This window comes from Doryrhamphus excisus, linkage group LG18, assembly GCF_037039965.1.
Source record: "Doryrhamphus excisus strain RoL-2023G ecotype Guam linkage group LG18, RoL_Dexc_Guam_v1.1, whole genome shotgun sequence".
NCBI classification, from domain to species: domain Eukaryota; kingdom Metazoa; phylum Chordata; class Actinopteri; order Syngnathiformes; family Syngnathidae; genus Doryrhamphus; species Doryrhamphus excisus.
In genome coordinates, this window is record NC_136374.1 from 6,676,884 (window position 1) to 6,698,761 (window position 21,878).

The 21,878-nt window shown below is 44.5% G+C and overlaps 1 protein-coding gene across 1 annotated transcript in view; it reads right to left on the reverse strand.

Annotated features, from left to right (window-relative positions):
• Positions 1 to 21,453, reverse strand: part of c1ql4b (complement component 1, q subcomponent-like 4b) — a 29,789-nt gene extending 8,336 nt beyond the window's left edge. Inside the window, exons 1-2 of the mRNA XM_058054403.2 lie at positions 21,136 to 21,453; positions 19,635 to 20,690 (exon numbers count right to left, since the gene is read on the reverse strand). Of these exons, the coding sequence (XP_057910386.1) occupies positions 19,635 to 20,174 (540 nt within the window). The 5' untranslated portion in view covers positions 20,175 to 20,690; positions 21,136 to 21,453. The remainder of the gene's footprint in view (positions 1 to 19,634; positions 20,691 to 21,135) is intronic.
• Positions 21,454 to 21,878: the final 425 nt, after the last annotated feature.

The window sequence follows — 21,878 nt, forward strand, 5'->3', positions numbered from 1 at the left end:
GCAGCCTCCACGGCGTAGCAGCCGTGCACCGTGGCTTTCTCTTCAAACCTCAGATACGTTTGACATTATCGCTATGACCTCATCCCTAATTATCGCTGGGGTCGTCATCGTGTTCCCCTTTTTAACCCCCCCTGTTCTTCCCTGCATGGAAGTATTCATTACATTACACTACATTAGGAACAGGCTTTCTATGCGCTAATTACTGCATGTTAGCTCTCAATAGCGGGCCGGGTGGGGAGGCTGTCATTGTAATGCAGACCTACTAACATGTACATACATATGTTGTACCCAACGTGTACCAATTGACGCTTTGTCCTGCTTTCAGTTTCCAGTTGAGTCTGTTGGGTCCAGATCAATGATGGTGTTATTGCTTCTCTAGTATTTCTGCAAAGCCAAGCCAAGCATTGCTATTAATTGATGTGGCCTTTCCAATTGTGCTGCTATGGAAAAAGGACAGGTTGTTATTTATGAGCGGTTATGCTTGACTTTCTTACATTTAGCTAGCCCCAGTGGCTGGCTGGAGATGTGACATTTCAGGCTGCTTTTTTTTTCAAGTTCATGATGAATTCATGGCTGCGGAGCTTGCTATCGTATGTTCTTCATGTACGTCTTGGCATTTAAAGCACGCTTTTGGACCACAATGCACCAGCTTCCTTGTGTGAGACGTTCCAAGTAAATAGGATGGTATCGGCTGAACAGGAACAGTTATCGCCTGATTCCGGTTTGTGTCGTATTTAGAGAGCTCCAGCTTCTGGAGGTCAGACCTTTAAAAATGTTCATCGGCGTGTGAAGGAGGCTGGCCTCTGGTGCTTCTTTTGCACTCCCTTCCGCTGATTAAAAGCTCGCCAGACTTTTTTATTCTCGTCTAGGGCTCATTTCTGGCCGCGGTCGCGACTCTTGGGCCGGACCGTCAGCCACTGCTTGGTTCCTTGGAACGGGCAGGAGGAGACTACGGGCGTGAAGGCAGCAAGGAAAGGCCAATGATGGGGATCATTGTCAGCAGCCCGGCACGATGATCGTGACAGGCCGTGAGGCTTCTGTCGCTTGACCCCAAAGCTGCTTCTGCTTGATCCCCTGCCGCAGGGAAAATGGGGGGAGGGACAATAGAGAAGACTACACCGTCTCTACTTTTCATTTGGGGGGCTGTGAACATCTCAGTATTGTTCTTCGTGGATTTCTCCGAACACACCACTTTGATGCACACAATGTTCCTGCAAAGCAAAGCTTTCGGCTTCAGGAGGAAAACATTTCACCGTTTCAGTAAGGACGTACTGGCCTATATAGATATAGATATAGTAGATATAGATAAGAAAGGAAAGAAAAAGTAATTTTACCAGAAAGTCCAAATGTTATGCAAATGTTATGTTATGTCACAACTTGAAGTGGTGAAGAACATTTTAAAACACAACAGAAATTACATTTAATTTATTTATCATTTCACCAGAATAAATCCAAAATATTACAAGAAAGAGAAAGGTTGTATTTTAACATGAACAAAGTTGCGGTTCTACAAGAACAAGAACGTGGTAATCTTGTTCTTCACTACCTTCACTACATCCATAAACCTCCTCTTTGGTCTTCCTCTACGCCTTCAACCTGACAGCATCCTTCTACCAATATATTCACTATCTCTCCTCTGGACATGTCCCAACTATCTCAGTCTGGCCTCTCTGACTTTATCTCCAAACCCTCTAACATGTAATGTCCCTCTGATGTACTCTTTCCTGATCCTATCCATCCTAGCCACTCCCAATGAGAACCTCAGCATCCTCATTTCTGCTACCTCCAGTTCTGCTTCCTGTCTCAGCCGTTAATATGATAATAATAATATCAGGAGCACAGTGTTGGAATATTCAAGGAAACTATAAAGGTGTAATATTATGAAATGTACTGTATTTTAGGAAAACTAATTTAATTTTAATTGTCAATACTAATATGAAATCTGTTCTGTGTTCTGTATCTGGGTTGCTGCAAAATATCTTCCTTTCATGTGTGAGCATGTGACCCTCACTGGATGAGAAAAAGTATGGACACCCCTTGCTGGACTGTTGAAAAGACCGCCACATTTTTACATAACAATTTCACACAGAATGCTGCACCTAGCTATTAGCATGTTAACATTGCAAAGCAGCTATCCTGCTAGGTGCTAGCTTAAACATGGCATTTTGCACAGACACTTTGAGATTTAGCACTTTAGCAAGATGCTGTCACAATGTAACCACGCAGGATGCTGGTTGATTAGTGTGCTAACCTGTTAGCACATGGGTTGCAAAGGCAAAGCCCGGAAGCCACCAGTTTGGTGTTAAAGAGGTTGCCAGACGTTGTCTCCCCAAGTCAATTGCGGTCATCCCTCACAATAACACTACCTTGCTATATTCAGAAAAAGATATTGAAAAATGAAAGACTTAACAATGATCAAGTACATATAGTGGTGTTATTTCCTGTCTTTAGGGCTCTAATCACGTTCAAGAGTGTATTTAGAAGGTGGTACAAAGGCTTTCTATGTTTATTTCACCTTACTATGTCCACTATATTGAGCAATAAGAAGGTAAAGGTGACTATAGGGTTGTTATTTCCTGTCTGACAGCTCTAATCATGTTCAAGAGTGTGTTTAGAAGGTGGTACAAGGGCTTTCTATGTTTATTTCACCTTTTTATGTCTACTATATTGGACAATAGGAAGGTAAAGGTGACTATAGGGTTGTTGTTTCCTGTCTGACAGCTCTAATCATGTTCAAGAGTGTGTTTAGAAGGTGGTACAAAGGCTTTCTATGTTTATTTCACCTTTTTATGTCTACTATATTGGACAATAGGAAGGTAAAGGTGACTATAGGGTTGTTATTTCCTGTCTGACAGCTCTAATCATGTTCAAGAGTGTGTTTAGAAGGTGGTACAAAGGCTTTCTATGTTTATTTCACCTTTTTATGTCTACTATATTGGACAATAGGAAGGTAAAGGTGACTATAGGGTTGTTATTTCCTGTGTAGAGGGCTCTAATGCTCAATTAGAGCATGTATTTAGAGTGTATTAAGAAGGTGGTGCACACGCTTTCTATGCTATAACTACAAAAATATTCAATTTATTTATAAGGAATCCCATTAAATTCATGTATTGCATTTGGGTGTGGAACCAATGAACCACCATAATGAAGGGATTAACTTACAGCTTTTCTTCCCGTCACTCACACGCACCACTGACCTGTTGTATTCATGGTTGACGTCTGTGTTTCGGAAAGAAAAGTCTCACGCTGGAGCCAGGTCTCTTAAAGTCAGGGCTGGGAATGTTGAGGGTGAAATGGAGTAGCGTGTTCCTCCTGCCTCCATCTTCATGTAGCAGTCAGAGGTGTCCTGCTTCCATTATGCAGGTTGACAAGGAGGCGTCCCTAATTGGCATGTACAGTAAATGCTACCATTTGACCATGACACTCAGGACCTCCAGGTGTCAAGGCGCTGATTAGAAAGTCTCTAATTGGATGTACTTGGAAACCTTTGAGGGCAGAGGAGAAGAATTAATTGGATGAAATGACTGAGGTGAGCTTCCAACAAGTTATGGCGAGTCTTTTATATTCTATTCTTATTCTCCTGTTAGACAGTCAAAGCTGCCTTTATCTATCATTTGCTTTTCCATGCACACGTGCGTTGCTGCAACTGTGGTACAATACTGCTGATACCTTAAGTACACCTCTGCTGTTCCTGATACCTTAGGTACACCTCTGCTGTTCCTGATACCTCAGGTACACCTCTGCTGTTCCTGATACCTTAGGTACACCTCTGCTGTTCCTGATACCTTAGGAACACCTCTGCTGTTCCTGATACCTTAGGAACACCTCTGCTGTTCCTGATAACTTAGGTACACCTCTGCTGTTCCTGCTAACCTAGGCACACCTCTGCTGTTCCTGATACCTTAGGTACACCTCTGCTGTTCGTGATACCTTAGGAACACCTCTGCTGTTCCTGATACCTTAGGTACACCTCTGCTGTTCCTGATACCTTAGGAACACCTCTGCTGTCCCTGATACCTTAGGAACACCTCTGCTGTTCCTGATAACTTAGGAACACCTCTGCTGTTCCTGATACCTTACGAACACCTCTGCTGTTCCTGATACCTTGGGAACACCTCTGTTGTCCCTGATACCTTAGGTACACCTCTGCTGTTACTGATACCTTAGGAACACCTCTGCTGTTCCTGATACCTTAGGTACACCTCTGCTGTTCCTGCTACCTTAGGTACACCTCTGCTGTTCCTGATACCTTAGGGACAACTCTGTTGTTCCTGATACCTGAGGAACACCTCTGCTGTTACTGATACCTTAGGAACACCTCTGCTGTTCCTGATACCTTAGGAACACCTCTGCTGTTCCTGATACCTTAGGTACACCTCTGCTGTTCCTGATACCTCAGGTACACCTCTGCTGTTCCTGATACCTTAGGTACACCTCTGCTGTTCCTGATACCTTAGGAACACCTCTGCTGTTCCTGATACCTTAGGAACACCTCTGCTGTTCCTGATAACTTAGGTACACCTCTGCTGTTCCTGCTAACCTAGGCACACCTCTGCTGTTCCTGATACCTTAGGTACACCTCTGCTGTTCGTGATACCTTAGGAACACCTCTGCTGTTCCTGATACCTTAGGTACACCTCTGCTGTTCCTGATACCTTAGGAACACCTCTGCTGTCCCTGATACCTTAGGAACACCTCTGCTGTTCCTGATAACTTAGGAACACCTCTGCTGTTCCTGATACCTTACGAACACCTCTGCTGTTCCTGATACCTTGGGAACACCTCTGTTGTCCCTGATACCTTAGGTACACCTCTGCTGTTACTGATACCTTAGGAACACCTCTGCTGTTCCTGATACCTTAGGTACACCTCTGCTGTTCCTGCTACCTTAGGTACACCTCTGCTGTTCCTGATACCTTAGGGACAACTCTGTTGTTCCTGATACCTGAGGAACACCTCTGCTGTTACTGATACCTTAGGAACACCTCTGCTGTTCCTGATACCTTAGGAACACCTCTGCTGTTCCTGATAACTTAGGAACACCTCTGCTGTTCCTGATACCTTAGGAACACCTCTGCTGTTCCTGATACCTTAGGTACACCTCTGCTGTTCCTGCTACCTTAGGTACACCTCTGCTGTTCCTGATACCTTAGGGACACCTCTGTTGTTCCTGATACCCGAGGAACACCTCTGCTGTTACTGATACCTTAGGAACACCTCTGCTGTTCCTGATACCTTAGGAACACCTCTGCTGTTCCTGATAACTTAGGAACACCTCTGCTGTTCCTGATACCTTAGGAACACCTCTGCTGTTCCTGATACCTTAGGTACACCTCTGCTGTTCCTGCTACCTTAGGTACACCTCTGCTGTTCCTGATACCTTAGGGACCCCTCTGTTGTTCCTGATACCCGAGGAACACCTCTGCTGTTACTGATACCTTAGGAACACCTCTGCTGTTCCTGATACCCTAGGAACACTTCTGCTGTTCCTGATAACTTAGGAACACCTCTGCTGTTCCTGATACCTTAGGTACACCTCTGCTGTTCCTGATACCTTAGGTACACCTCTGCTGTTCCTGATACCTTAGGTACACCTCTGCTGTCCCTGATACCTCAGGTACACCTCTGCTGTTCCTGATACCTTAGGTACACCTCTGCTGTTCCTGCAACCTTAGGAACACTTCTGCTGTTCCTGATACCTTAGGTACACCTCTGCTGTTCCTGATACCTCAGGTACACCTCTGCTGTTCCTGATACCTTAGGTACACCTCTGCTGTTCCTGCTACCTTAGGAACACTTCTGCTGTTCCTGATACCTTAGGTACACCTCTGCTGTTCCTGATACCTCAGGTACACCTCTGCTGTTCCTGATACCTTAGGTACACCTCTGCTGTACCTGATACCTTAGGTACACCTCTGCTGTTCCTGATACCTCAGGAACACCTCTGCTGTTCCTGATACCTTAGGTACACCTCTGCTGTTCCTGCTACCTTAGGTACACCTCTGCTGTACCTGATACCTCAGGAACACCTCTGCTGTTCCTGATACCTCAGGTACACCTCTGCTGTTCCTGATACCTTAGGTACACCTCTGCTGTTCCTGCTACCTTAGGTACACCTCTGCTGTTCCTGCTACCTTAGGTACACCTCTGCTGTACCTGATACCTTAGGAACACCTCTGCTGTCCCTGATACCTTAGGAACACCTCTGCTGTTCCTGATACCTTAGGTACACCTCTGCTGTTCCTGCTACCTTAGGTACACCTCTGCTGTTCCTGATACCTCAGGAACACCTCTGCTGTTCCTGATACCTTAGGTACAGCTCTGCTGTTCCTGATACCTTAGGAACACCTCTGCTGTTCCTGATACCTTAGGTACACCTCTGCTGTTCCTGATACCTTAGGTACACCTCTGATGGTCCTGATACCTTAGGTATCAGGTGTTTGTTTGCCTTCTAAATAAGTTGAAATGTCTGGAACGGATTTGGATGAAATGTTCTCAGGAAGTGGGGTGTGGAAGAAGTTATTCCATTTTGGGGGTGATCCGGATCACCATCTAGATCTAGGACTTTTGAAAGGATTCTTTCACATTGCGCAATAGAACCATTTTGCACGTAAGGCCACAAAATATAGTCAGGACAGTTGGAAAGCCAGAGACCAAGGTTCCAACAGGTTTTACGGAATATCAAAGCAATGTAGGACGATTCTTTTGTGACACTATGAGGGAACAATGGTGTTTCTTCACTCGGGTGTGTTTTGTGTTTGGAAAACTTTTGGAAATCTACATACAGTTACTTGGATTGGATATCATGCATGATACTGCATGGTACTGTACTGATACTGCATGATACTGTGCTGATACTGTGCTGATACTGTACTGATACTGTATGAGCGACGTCTGCACATCATCTTATTGCTTCAATGCAACAAAAGATCTCAGCACAGATTGCATTTTAAAGAAAACGGGATGCATTCATTCATTCATTTTATACCGATTATCCTCACAAGGGTCGCGGGCATGCTGGAGACTATCCCAGCTGACTTGGGCCGAGAGGTGGGATACCATTCATACCTGAAGAGTCGCCAATGAAGCTAACATGCCCAAAGGCAGACGCCAAGCCAATATAATATCATATAAACACCGATTCCTCCACTGGATAGCGGGATAAATGTACGGTAAGGATGGACGATGAAGCACGGAGCTTCCAAGGATGCAGGGTTAGCATCATTAGAATGCTGTGTGAGCCACAAAAGTTATCTTTCACTTTGAAAGCAAAAGCTTTACATGCACAGCCTCGCTCGAAATAATGACTTTTTAAAAAGACATACACCTGCGCCCGGCACAACATATACATCTAGATATAGAGATATATATTTCACATCCGCACCCACACACCCCATCTTCTCTTCCCCTCCAACAAGCTTTCCACCTCCAATTGTTAAGGCTGAGTCTCGGCGGAGACATGTCAGAGCATTTTGTTGGGCTTTAATAAGGCGGCCGCCTTATTAAAGCTAGGAGGCAGGCTAGAAGGAAGGCTAGGAGGAAGGCTAGGCGGCGGGCCGTGTCTCATTCAACCTGTTGCCACAGACACATAATGAGTTCACTCACGATGCCAACATGTTAGCGCTGATGTCATCAAAAGTGTGTGGGCGCTACAGCGCTAGGCCAAATGACCAAGCGGCTATAAATATTCTTATCAGCGCTCCGTGCTCGGCGGTGGAAAGGCTAAAGTCAATTATGTATCCATTGCAAAGGTCGTGGGCATCAACACCTAAGGAAGGATTGGAAATATAAGCAACATTTCTTCATCCAGCTCTTTCACACATCTTTTATTTTGGACTTCTTCTTCCACTCCGTACTTCCTCCACACATGGCCTGACTTCCTGCAGAAGGCGGGGCAAGGAGGCACACCCTCAGCTGCTTGCCACCGGCTAGCAGTAGCCTACCCGGAATCATCTCCCGGTCAAACTATTACTGAGAGCTAAAAACAGCATATGAAACCCATTTGAGGTGAAAGGTTTTGTGTTTACAAAGCAAAATACGGATGCTAACTAAGTTTAGCCTCCTCCGTAGCTGGGAGGGGCAGGCAGACTTCCCTGTATCGCTCTGGCCCTGCCCCAAACTGCAGTCTTCTTCCATTGGCTGATCAGGGCATGCACTAGGGTCTCGCCAAGAAACGCAGCTTTCTGATTGGATGTTTTCATTTCTCCCCAATACTAATATTTTAAAGTATTTGTTCAATTCATTATTCCAAAAAAAGTCATTATTTATGCCATTCCAAATACCATATTTGGGGTTGGGCCCACTACACTACACTGTGCTGTGTATTATTATATTATTTTACAGGAAATATCTGTCATCAAATATATAGCTGTTATTTTTATGTATATTTTTATTTGTATGTATATTTCTGTGTATACATATGAATGTATAATTGTATAAGGATGACTACTAGAGTCTGTTTGACATTGAATGTTGATCCTGAATCAGGTAGATGATGGAGATGAGTTGGATACTCATTATAAAACGAGTAACGGCTTTTTGCCGGATACAAGTATGAAAAGAGTACATCTCGCCATTATCCGTATTTGTTTTTAAAGAAAATGCACATGATGTATTTTCACACCATGCTCTGTGATTGGCCAGTCACACACAGCGACCGCCTCTTCTGAGTCGGCTGCAGTCAGAGAGGAGCACAGTGGTGCCTCATTCACGTAAACGGTGCATTTGGCAAGGAGAATACGGCTCAGCGTTTGATCGCCTCTATTTGGGTTTCTATCTAAAGTTCCTTGGTAAAATGGTTCCCTAACTTGCGGGGTGCACAGCGCTGCAGACACTCAACAACTTAATCGGGGCAGCATGAGTGCCAGCCAATCATAGGGCACATATAAACAAACAACCATTCACACTCACATTCATACCTATGGACAATTTGGAGTCGCCAATTAACCTAGCATGTTTTTGGAATGTGGGAGGAAACCGGAGTACCCGGAGAAAACCCACGCATGCACGGGGAGAACATGCAAACTCCACACAGAGATGGCCGAGGGTGGAATTGAACCCTGGTCTCCTAGCTGTGAGGTCTGAGCGCTAACCAAAATAGAGAATAAAAATGATAAATAAAAATAAAGTAATTGATGATGATAATGATGATACTACTATAATACTTAATATATAATAATAATTTATGTACAATATAATTTTGAATAATTTAGATCTTTTAGCTATTTTAGATAATTTATTTTAGATAATAATAAATATATACATACATACCTACACACACACACATATATACAAATATAGCCATATACATACTTCAGGGAGAAGGCTCCGCAAGGGCAGCGGGGTACAACCCGTGCCCACACCAAGGGCAGGGCCAAAGCCTCCTATGCCCACACCCCACGGTCCCACACAGTAGCCTAGCCAGAGCACCCAGGGCAAACCCCGGCCCACCCCCAGAGGCGAGGGAGGCCGCGGAGGAACCAGCGCCACCGGGCGCTGACAAGCCCCCCCCAGTAGCAGTAGGCGCCCACCACCCACCTGATGCAGCACCCCGTCAACCCACCACCCTGAGGGACGGCATGCACCACTCCCGGGACAACCACCAATCCCCAGAGCCGGACAGCCCCCCACCAACCCTCACCAGAACCTCCAGGGGGTCAACCCAGCAAGAAGGGACAGAGATACACGGCGACCCAGACGCCCACCCCCAGACGCCAGGAAAACCAGGCGACCAAGACCATGCCCCAAGCCAGAGGAACGAGACCACCAGGGGCAGAGACAGGCACACTCAGCCCTTAGAGAATTAGATTAAGAGATGAATTATTGGAGCCCATATAGATAAGAGATGGATTATTGGAGCCCATATAGATAAGAGATGAATTATTGGAGCCCATATAGATAAGAGATGAATTATTGGAGCCCATATAGATTGAAATTCTGACAGTTGTTCTTTGGATTCAGCAGACATTCTCTCAATTGCTATGTGATCTAACAGAAGATTTTTGTAAAAGGCTATGTTCAGTTTTGGGGGGATTTTCAATTGATAAGAATGGTTTTCTTGGCGATGCTTAACGCTGTGATGAGGAGTTGTGTGTGATTTGTTTCTACGTTGACTGTAGAAAGATCACCCAACAAGCATAATACAGGTGAGGAAGGAATCAAGGTCCCAAGTGCCAAAGAAAGGTCTTCGCACACTGCTTGCCAGAAACTATTAATGGGGGCACAAGCCCACATGGAGTGTAAAAAATCATCTACTACATGATCTGGGCAGTGTACACAGATGCTAGAGTCGGTTAGACCCATTTTAAACATTCTCTGTCCTGTGTAGTGTACTCTATGAAGGGCTTTGAACTGAACCAACTGTAGGTTGGGATCTTTTATTAGACGGGAAGAATTAAGGCTTATTTGCTTCCAGAACTCAGGGTCACAGCTTGTAGATAAATCTAGGTTCCATTTGGAGACTGGAACCCCAACGGTGTTGTCACACTTTGACAATAGAATGTACAGCTTGGATAATGTTTGGGGAGCGGATACGTTTAAGAATTGGTCAATGGTGGGATAGCTTTCCCAAGATATGTTACTGAAAGTAGCTCTAATTATGGATTTAATTTGTGAGTATTCAATAAATGTATTCTGGCTTAACCCATACTGTGTAACAAGGTAAGTGAATGACACAAATTTTTTTCCCCCTTATGATATTTTCCATGAAACTTATTCCTTTTTCATGCCATGTTGTAAAATCCAAGGTTTTTTTTTAAGCAATATATCAGGGTTATTCCAGATTGGAGTGTACTGGCAAGGAGTGAGCGAGGACCGAATTATTTTCAAAAATTCCCACCAAGCTGTCAGAGTGGTTTTAATATTTATGCTTTTAAAACAAAAGGATTTGACTTATGAAAGGTAAGTTAAAGATGGGGATTTATTGACTAAATGATTCTTCAATGTCTAGCCATAACTGATCCAAGGGGTTAGGTTTTATCCATTTTAAGATATACTGTAGCCTATTTGCCCGGAAGTAATTGGAGAAATTTGGCACTTCTAAGCCCCCACATTCTTTAGATCTTTGTAATGTTTTTAGGCTTATTCATGCTGGCTTATTTTTCCAAAGAAATGTATTTATATATGAATCTAATGACTTAAACCAAGTTATACATGGTTTGGTTGGGATCATAGAGAACAGATAATTGATCCTTGGTAATATCATCATTTTCACAGTGGATACTCTGCCCATAAGAGAGATCGGCAAAGTTTTCCAACGTTCAAGATCATCCTCAATTGATTTCAACAGTGGGGTATAATTCAAGCTGATCAGGTGTAACAGATTGGAGGAAATGTTGCTACCCAAATACCTGATATTCCCTGAACGCAGTGGTATAGAAGGGGTGCTCTGGAAAACCAAATTAATGGGCAATACTGTGGATTTAGACCAGTTAATAGAGTAGTCCGAAAAGGTGCTAAAGAATGTGAGTTTTTTAGGAAGAGTAACACATCATCAGCATAAAGGCTTATCTTATGATGAACATTCGTTGTGTGTATCCCTTTAATATTTACATGTTGTCGAATTGCAGCTTATAGCAGATTATTTTAAGATCTGCATTATTAAGTGAAATTGCACAATAACTGGAAGGTAATGTTGGGTCCTTTTCTGGTTTTAGCGGTAGAAAATGAATGAATGAATGAACTTGTGTCATGCCTGTCATTGCCTACCCCGCCTTCACCTTGGAGACCCCGCCTCCTGCCTGATTGTGTTCAGGTGTCCCTCATCACCTGATTTCCGGCCTACTATTTATTGCCTCGGATTCCTCCTGTCTGGTGCAAGTTCGTTGTACTCTCATGTCTCGTCCTAGCATTCCTTGTTATCGCCTCGCCTGGTTTTCGACCCTTGCCTGCCTTTCGACCTCTCAGATGTTTGCATCCTGCGGCCAGCCAGTACTACGCTCACCTGTCCGCATCGCTATGACGACCAAAGGTTGCTGGAGAAACAAAAGTCCAATCAATGCTTGCAAGCAACTCAACATCAGCAACATCAACAGCAACATCAAGACCACGTCACAGTGCTGCCTGTCACCTAGGAGGAGGAGGACGTATCTCACACCTTCACAAAGACGACACCTCAATTATTTACTCCATGGAAAAGATCATTAATGAGGAATAGCCAGTTTGTGTGTGTGTGTGTGTGTTGAAAAGGGAGGGGCACAGGTTGAGTGGAGACGATCTCATCTAAAGTCCATGAAAGATTCAAGAGGAAGAAGACAGGAATGACAATGCCAAGCGAGTCTCCGGGTTTATGGACATCCTCTTCATTCACCAATACTCCAACCTTTCACACATCCAACCCGCCCTGCAGCCGTCCACGCTACACCTGGACGGAAACCTCTCGTCCTGCTACACAACACACAGAATAAAAGACAATTGCTTTTGGATCTTACTGCCTGTTTTCCCACCGTAGATGCTAAATTCATCCCCCAAGTAGCAGCCTGCGCTTTTCAAGGAGTTTTCAATGTAAAATGAGTCCACTTTGTGCTGCGTTGTCACGTGATTCCATCTCCCGTCTGTGTTCAAGTATGGAAGGCGGTGAAGCGATGAAGAAGAAGGCGGCAGTCTGCTGTCACTTGATGACGCAGTCAAGCATCAAACGCTGCCATAGCCTGACTTCTTCTTCTTCTTCTACTTCTTCTTCTAATCCCCAGGACGTCACTCTTCTCCTCCACATGTCACAATCTCACCCCCCCCAGCAGAGCGAGGGCTTAGTACGCTAAGCGTCTCCAGATGGAAGCGTCCAAGCCTTTTGCCAGACATTTGTAGGCCACTTGTTTATTTATTAGCATCACAGTCGCATTTCCTCGGAGGCCGCTAGCCAGCTGTTGCGTGCCGGCTTTGTTCACCAAAACACGGAGAATTCATATCCCCTAAATCGCTCGGCTGTCAATCACATATTCGTACCTTTTCACTTTCTGCCAATGACTAAGATACTCCTACGACTCTGAATGGAGCTCAAGTCATCACACACATGATACTCAGCTCCTGTTCTCATCTAAAGCGCCGCCACTCTAACCTGATTTCCTTCCTGACCATCTTCTATATTCCTGGAGAGGATCTGCTGAGGTCATCTGCCGGAAAAACAGACAGCTGTAAATGTTAAACAAGGTCGTGTTTACTGTGGAAACCAGCCTGGAAAACCCACACTGAGGATCCAAGCAAAACGAGGAATTCCTCACCGCCTCCTTCCACTGACTCAAAGCCAGACCGGCCTCACCCACCACAGCCTTCTCACCCCCCCCCCCCCCCACCACCTTTCTATCAGCCCCGCCACCTTCTAAAAATACCATTTTACCAGAGGAAAGCAAATAACACCAGCAAAAAAGTTGTCATGTAGGATTAATAACCTCTTTATTACCAACCATCCATGTTATTTGTAGTCATAAATTCTAAGTAACCAACAATGAAGAAAGTTGGCATTTTTGAAAAATGTCAGAAATACCCAACAACAACGGGAAAGTGAAAATATGTAAATAAATAAGGAAACAAGGAAAAAGAATGTCGTTTTAGTTTCATAAACTGGAAATATGAATTAAAAATTGGTTATTTTGACTTGGAATATTGGAAAAAAACATTGAATAAAGTTGTCATTTTTGGAATATTAGGTTTAGGAACAAGCTGGAAACAAAATATTATGAAAATAAAATCATAACATTTCCAAAAGAAAATGTAGGTCCAATATTGGTTTCTTTGCCCATAACCAATATGCCGATATTGTCAAAGTCACAAATTCCAATACCGATAACATCATATATACCTCGCATATATCGGACTCGGATATATCGGAAATTCGCTCACAACGGACAGATAAAAAAGAACCAATTTTTCTGTAATGCATTTCCAATAAAAATTCATTGCATATATCGGATTTTTTATAACGGATTTCGCCTATTTCGGACAAAATCTCCAGTCCCGTTCCAATTTCCCTCGCATATATCGGATGGCCGCATCGTGTCTTTCTCCTGGCTCCAGATTTAGGACAAATATAAAAGTGAGTGACGTCAATAATACTAGCACAGCAGTGAATGAGATCTTAACCTCACTATTGGAAATAACGTAGGCCTGACGGGCGTAACAGGGCCTAGCTTAATTAACAATTTGTTATGCTCAGAGTCCAATAAAGTTAAATTCTCATTACCTTACGTCTCTTTTCATTGCCCAGTCCAGGTACATTGGAAACATAGTCAAGGAAGTGCCTTTTTATAACGGATAAAATCCAATTTACGCATATACCGGATATGAATCCGATATATGCATAAAACGGACATTTTCCGGTATACGCATATAACGGATTTCGCTTATATCGGACAAAACCAGTGGGAACAATTGAATCCGATATATCCGAGGTTTACTGTATTTTTAATGAGCAGTGTTTCTCAATTATTGTCGGTCATGCCCCCCCCAACCCCGGGCCCCCCAGGACAATCTTTTTTTAGTGCCACACCAATCTGAAATACTAGAGGAAGTGATAACATGTATTCATGTATCTGGATGGAGGGGTACAGTATCCGACTTAAACTGAAAGCAGGGAAATGGAGAGCAAAATGGAGAGCATACCAGCATATTCAGGAGTCAAATTGCATGCTCAGTACAATAAATGTCTACATTGTGGTAGGTCTGCATTCAGGATCACTCAGGATCTGTACAAACTGGATCTCTTCCTGATTCCCAGAGTGCTTTGCTGTACTTTGTTGTAAATGGCGAATAAATTAGATCTCACATAGTTGTTGGTTCATTCATTCATTTTCTACCGCTTATCCTCACGAGGGTCGCGGGGGTGCTGGAGCCTATCCCAGCTGTCTTCGGGCGAGAGGCGGGGTACACCCTGGACTGGTGGCCAGCCAATCACAGGGCACATATAGACAAACAACCATTCACACTCACATTCATACCTATGGACAATTTGGAGTCGCTAATTAACCTAGCATGTTTTTGGAATGTGGGAGGAAACCGGAGTACCCGGAGAAAACCCACGCATGCACGGGGAGAACATGCAAACTCCACACAGAGATGCCGAGGATGGAATTGAGCTCGGGTCTCCTATCTGTGAGGCCTGCGCACAAACCACTCAACCTAGTTGTTAGTTATTTTGCATTATTTGTTAGTAGCAGTAGTCTCGTCTGTTGTCATCTACATATGACATTGCTATGTAATGTTTTAGACACCGTGAGTAAGAATGGTAGAAGGGATATTAACACGCCTGCTGGTGAAAAAAAATAGTGTGTATCATTCAAAAATATGAAATTTGCATAGTGTTTCATCACAAGGCCCTCGTCACTGGAAGGAAAAGTTTTGGACAGCCCAAGATGTTGCACAACACGCTTGGCAAAATGTTGACACAGCCGTGGAATTAGCACACAAGCTAACAGCTAGCCTAGCTTAGCTTAGGTGCGCCGCATCTCTTTGTTGACACACATCATGTGGGGGTTCTCTCACATCTACAAAATATCTTTCTGCTCGTAGAAGTTTTTCTTTTTAATTCCGTCTAATTGCTTCTGATAGACTCCTTCACACACACCACTTGCCCAACACTGACATACACAAGCTTAACTTTCACTTCTACACAAACTGAAGTGTCACTTCCTAGAGGGGTGTGGCCACTGCATATACCCTCCATTGCACACTGCATCCCTCCATTATGGCGGCTAACCACCATGCATGATTCAATGCTAATAAATACAATATTTTCATCATTACGGCTTAGAACAGCTTCATATGACTTTCTAATTATGCTTTTAACACAATTAGAGCCCTCCACACATGAAATAACACCCCATAGCAACAACCCTTATGCTGCAGGCATTCAAACTAGCTAGCACGCTAACAAGCTAGCCAGTTAGCCTCAAACTTTCATTCATTCATTCATTTTCTACCGCTTTTTCCTCACAAGGGTCACAGGGGTGCTGGAGCCTATCCCAGCTGTCTTCGGGCGTGAGGCCGGGTACACCCTGGACTGGTGGCCAGCCAATCACATGGCACATACATATACTAGACAAACAACCATTCACACTTCCATTCATACCTATGGACAATTTGGAGTCACCAATTAACCTAGCATGTTTTTGGAATGTGGGAGGAAATGTGGGAGTACCCGGAGAAACCCACGCATGCACGGGGAGAACATGCAAACTCCACACAGAGATGGCAGAGGGTGGAATCGAACCCTGGTCCTCCTAGCTGTGAGGTCTGCGCGCTAACCACGCCCAGCCTCAAACTTCAGAAGCCAAAAACATGAGCTAATGTCTCAATATTTTTTGTCATGACCGCCACCTTGCATGTGTTTTGGTTAATAATTGGTCAAAGTCTCGCGGCACACAACCATCATTTATTTATTCCTTCCTTTCTGAAGAAGCAGCAAGGTTTCTGTCTACTTTCATTCTGGTCTGGTCCTTTGAACTTCCTCATTGGCATAGCGTACCAACAACCAAGAACCCAATATTGAGTGGTATGAAAAGGTTTGTGGGCCCCCCCCTGATAATTTTCCAGATGTTCCTTTCTCAATGTTTGTTGGGATCATCCATTCCAGGTATTTAGTAGATACTCCTTTAGCAGAAATAAATGCTTCCCATAGCTTCCAATGATTCTGGTTGAAGGTATTTTGGACCATTCCTCTTTCCAAAACATCTCCAGATGAGTCAGGTTTGATGGTTTCCCAGCATGGACAGCCCACTTTAAATCACACCACATATTTTCAATCATATTCAGGTCTGGGGACTGAGATCGACATTCCAGAATGTTGTTCTTGTTTCTCTGCATGAATGCCTTAGTAGAATTGGAGCAGTGTTTAGGGTCATTGTCTTGTTGGAAGTATCCAGCCCCGGTGCAACTTCAACTTTATCACTGATTTTTGAAGACTGTTGCCAACAATCTGCTGATTGTTGACTAAAATCCATGCCAACTTGCACTGGCCACACAGCACCCCAGCATGATGGAACCACCACCAAATGTTACTGTGGGTAGCAAGTGTTTGTTTTGGAATGCTGTGTTCTTCATCCACCATGCATACCGCCCTTTGTTGTGTCCAAATAACTCCATTTTAGTTTCATCAGTCCACAGCACCTTATTCCAAAATGTGCTTTAACATACCTCAAGCGACTCCGTTTGTGGCATGTGATCAGAAAAGGCTTCTTCAGCATGACTCTCCCAGAATAGCTGAATTGTTGAAGGATGCACAGTGACAACATTTGGACCAAGATCATCTTGGAGGTCTTTGGGGCTGGTCTGTGGTTTGACTTTGACTGTTTTTACCATCCTTGGCCTCTGCTTAGCTGAGATGTTCCGGGCTTTAACTAGAACTGTGCCTGTGGTTTTCCATTTCCTTACTATGTTCCTCAGAGTGGAAACTCGTGTATCTTGTGTATCCTTCACCTAAACCATGCTGTTGAACAATCTTTGCTCTCAGGCTGTTTTCAGGCTACCGTGGTGCTACTCTTCAGAGAAGATGCAACTTGCCATTGGCCCCATTAAATACCCTTTCTATCACTTGTGTATGCAGGTCAAGGGTCAATGAGCTTACCAAACACATTTTCCAATAATTAGTGTTGACATAATGATTGCAGACTTTCTGTAAATCCTATAAAGTTCATTTGACTTCACATCTATAACTGTGTTGGTCTGCTATATGATATATTTACCTGGAATGGATGAGCCCAACAGTCATTTACAAAGGAACATCTGGAACATTACCAGGGGTGCCCAAACTTTTTCATACCACTGTAGTACATTTAAATACAATTTGAAAAGCTGTGTAATCACTGAGCACTCCCGTGATAGATTTCCAGATCTTCCAGAATCTGCACCTATTCCAGCTGTATTTTCTTGGATTTGTTCTTCCACCAAAACCCTATTCCACCCATGTCCCGTCTCTGGGCACGCCCACACCGCTGTCATTTGTCACACTGACCAAAGTGCTTCATAACTACGAAGGAACCCCACTCCCTAATTTAGTGGGTATAGGAGTTATAATAAATGAATCAAGTCTATGGAGAGTTAATTGAAAAGTGTTTAGGAGCTACTGGCTGGAGACCCCTGACTTACCGTGTATGAGCTCAGATTGGTAACGTAGCACGACTATTGCGGTGGAGGTCAGAAGAGGGCGCTGCGTGGACGCACGGCGTGTCTGAAATTATTGCACCTTTCCCGGCGAGAGAGTGCTGCTTTTGGCTCCAGCAACAGTTTGGCATATATTTCAAATTAATGTTCACAAAAACAGTCTTGTGTGAAATGAGGAAAATATGTTTCTCTTGCTGGAAATCACCAAATACTATAACATCTGCCTGAGCTTGTTCCCTAAACAGAGGAGCAGTGCTTTGGGGAGGGCAGAGTGTGTATCTGGCCTACAGCCACGCCCATATAAGGAAGCCCGATCCTCCGTGACATCACAAAGGGCCAGTTTTACCACGCCTTCTGAAAGCGAGGGTTTTGAGCCATCCCAAACTTCTTTCAGGGCTCACTTCCAAATACGCAAACCTCATTATCTGAAACTTTGGCATGGTTTAACACCAGAATACAACATTCTAACTATATTTATAGGTCAAAAAGGTGGAAAAAGCATCATAGGTCCCCTTTAACTTAGCTTTGCGTTAGCTTTAACTTAGTTTGGACTGGCTTTAACTCAGCTTTAAGATAACATTAACTTAGTTTAAGCTAGTATGTTTATTCAGCTTGAAGCCAGCTTTAACTTAGTTTAAGCTAGCTGTAACTTAGCTTTTACGATATCGTTAACTTAATTTAAGCTATTTTTATTTAGCTTTAAGCTATCTTTAACTTTGTTTAAGCTAGCTTTAACTTTGCTTTACAATAACGTTAACTTAGTTGAAGATATCTTTATTTAGCTTTAAGCTAGCTTTAACTTAGTGTAACCTAGCTGTAACTTAACTTTAAGATAGCCTTAACTTACTTTAAGCTATCTTTAATTTAGCTTTAAGTTAGCACTAACTTTTTTAACTTAGCTTTGAACTAGTGTTAACTGAGTTTAAGCTAGCTATAATGTTGGAGGGTCAAATGTGTGCTAATTGTCAAGAAGTGCTCTGTTAGACTTTCAGTGTGTAGAGCTTAGGTTTTCATAGGTGTTAGCATACTAGTGAAATAATTGTTGCTGCTGTGGTGTCTACTCAAGCAGGCTAGCACCCAGGATGAATGTTTGTCTTCCAGACACAGCCAGCCATGTCCTTGAAATAAAGTTGTGGGTCATGACTTGGACAGTCGGTGTAGAATATTCCATTGCAGAACCTACAGAGGTCACGTAGGTACAGTATTTTGTAAAACCTCGGATCTTGCACAAACCCCTAGAATAGAGCTGTCTTATCTCGTCTTTGAGCGTGACGTGATGAGAGTAAGACAGGCTGAACATGAAAGCAACCATAACTGTTATGTGAACCAGTTTGACACCCCTGAACTAAACCAAGCTCACATAAAGGAAAAGTAATCCCCGTCTGACAGACACGGAATGGAGCAGGAAGAGTCACCCGGTGGGCTTTTACAGGTACTGCTGGAATTTGTTAGCATCCCGTATACTTGCTAACTAAGAAAAACCAGCATGGCCAAATTGACTGCCGTGGATGACGTTGGTTCCTCATGCTTGATGACGTACTCACCTGGCCGTTCTTCTTGAGGTCGGCCCACATGCTGGTGCCATCCCCCCCTCTCATGAGGACGTGGTAGGTGAAGTAGTAGATGCCAGGCAGGGGGCAGGTGAACTTGCCCGTGCCGGGCTCGTAGTAGTTCCCCACATTGGTCACCACGTCATCAAACTTCAGCACTTCGCTGCCTTCGTGTTGCTTCCGCAGGCCGGCATAGAAGGCGATCTTGGGCGTGTACAAGGAGGGGCCGTAGCCACCGGGTCCGGGACCCGGGGGACCGGGTGGGCCGGGCTTCCCCGGTTCTCCAGGGGGGCCCTTGGGACCCGGGGGACCGGGAAGCCCCGGGCTTCCTCTGAAACCCTGCTTGCCTCGACGGTTGGCCGAGTCCGGGGGCTGGGGAGAGACGCCTGTCAGCTCTCCTTGAGGGGGGGTGAAAGTGTCGCACACCATCTTGCAGCTCCCCAGCATTTCGTAATGCGTGCCCGCTGCCCCGGACCCGCCCCCCTTGGTAGAGTGGACCAACAGGGGGATGGCCACCAGCAGGACCAAGACCATGGCCACGCCCACTCCTGCTCCAATCACGCGCTTCTTGCGGCTTAGCCGGGAGGCGGCCAGCGTGAGGAAGTCCTCCTCCCCCTTCGCTGGGATGGTTGTGCCGGCCAGGCTGAAGTCTGGGTGGAACGTCACTACGTGTGAGGAATACGTGAAGGTTTGCTAGCGTCTTTCCACCTTCCTCTTTCGTACTCGATGTCTGAGCACTGGACACCTAGAAAGGGACGAGAGACTTCCTGACTCCTTGTTTGGTTTGCAGCTGTCAGGTGGGGTCTACAGTATTCCCACTGGAGTTCATCTCATCCACCACATTCCGAAGATGGCGCTCACTTGCCTGTCTAGCGGCTAGACAAATACCTGCTCCTTTGTCCCTCTCCGATCCTTCCCTAGTTTAGTTTGGACGCATGGGATCTGTCTCTGCACTTTTCCATTCAAGATACCGATCGCTTACACCTCACATACAGAAGATCTTTGCTTGAAAGCCATCTGGGGCGTCACGGCAAGGAGGTTCTGCACAGTCTGAGGGTGGGGGGGTGGGGGGGGGGCAGAAAGAGAGCTATGGTAAGGCTTTAGCACCACACGTGTACACGCACACAGGTCACATTATTCAACATGTCCCAAAACTCAATCATTATTCAGTCCGACCCCCGCTCCATCTCTCGCGTCTTCACTTCCTGTGCTCATTACGCACGTCAGCAATTCCTCAGAAATACATCTCATTCCACATCCACCACATCAAGGAATGAAGACGCGCCAAAGACGCATAACGTAGCCTACCATTGTCTGCAAGGGCTTCTATATTATTCATGATAACAACTATTATTATAATGATTAGAAAGTCACTCATAAGATGAAATTATGGAATTGAATATCATAATAATAATGTAATATATGTGATAAATGGTGTAGAAGAAGTGCTACTAATTTCAACATGGCATATGACATAAAACACAAATATACTCACTGGCTTCTTGGCTTGGTCGGCGTGGTCATGGTGCCGATGGAGACTCTCTCCTCACTCCCATTTTCTTCCAAACTTCCACGTCAAAGTCAAACTAAGATCTTCGACTGCAGGACTCCAGCAGCACGCGTGTCAAAACCAAAACAAGAGAAAAAGAAAGCATGGAATGTGGGAGTCAAAAAGTCTCACTCAGCGTCTCTAAACGCCACGGCTTTTATTCTGGCGACTTCCGCAGCTGAGCGAGGTTGCAAGCAAAGCAACAGTTTCCTCACTTGTTGTCTTTTGTGCGCTGCTCCTCTCTCCTCCTCGGCATCCCGCTTCTACTCCCTCCCCCTTCCTCCTCATCCTCATCCTCAGCCTCCTCCTCGCACACACGTTTGACCTTTTCACAAATCAAAAGCATCACCTTTTATTACACATTCCCAACATAAGATAAATATTCACTTTGTTCCATTTCCCAAATATTCACCAGCATCACAGCAGATCATAGCAAGTCCGCGTTAAAATAACCCCTCCCCCGGTGAATGAATGTCGTACCACATGCATAGCAGCAATTGGACGTGACACTTGTCTCTTTTACCTCCCATGTGGTCCACTTTGGTCCAATACAAAAACAGGTCCTGCCAAATACCTAAGTTAACACAAAACACCTTTGTATACTTTACACACATAAAACTACTATAAATGCATAGCAAAGGTGAATAAAAGCGGCGATCAATGACGATTTAAGCCTACTGTTCCGTTCA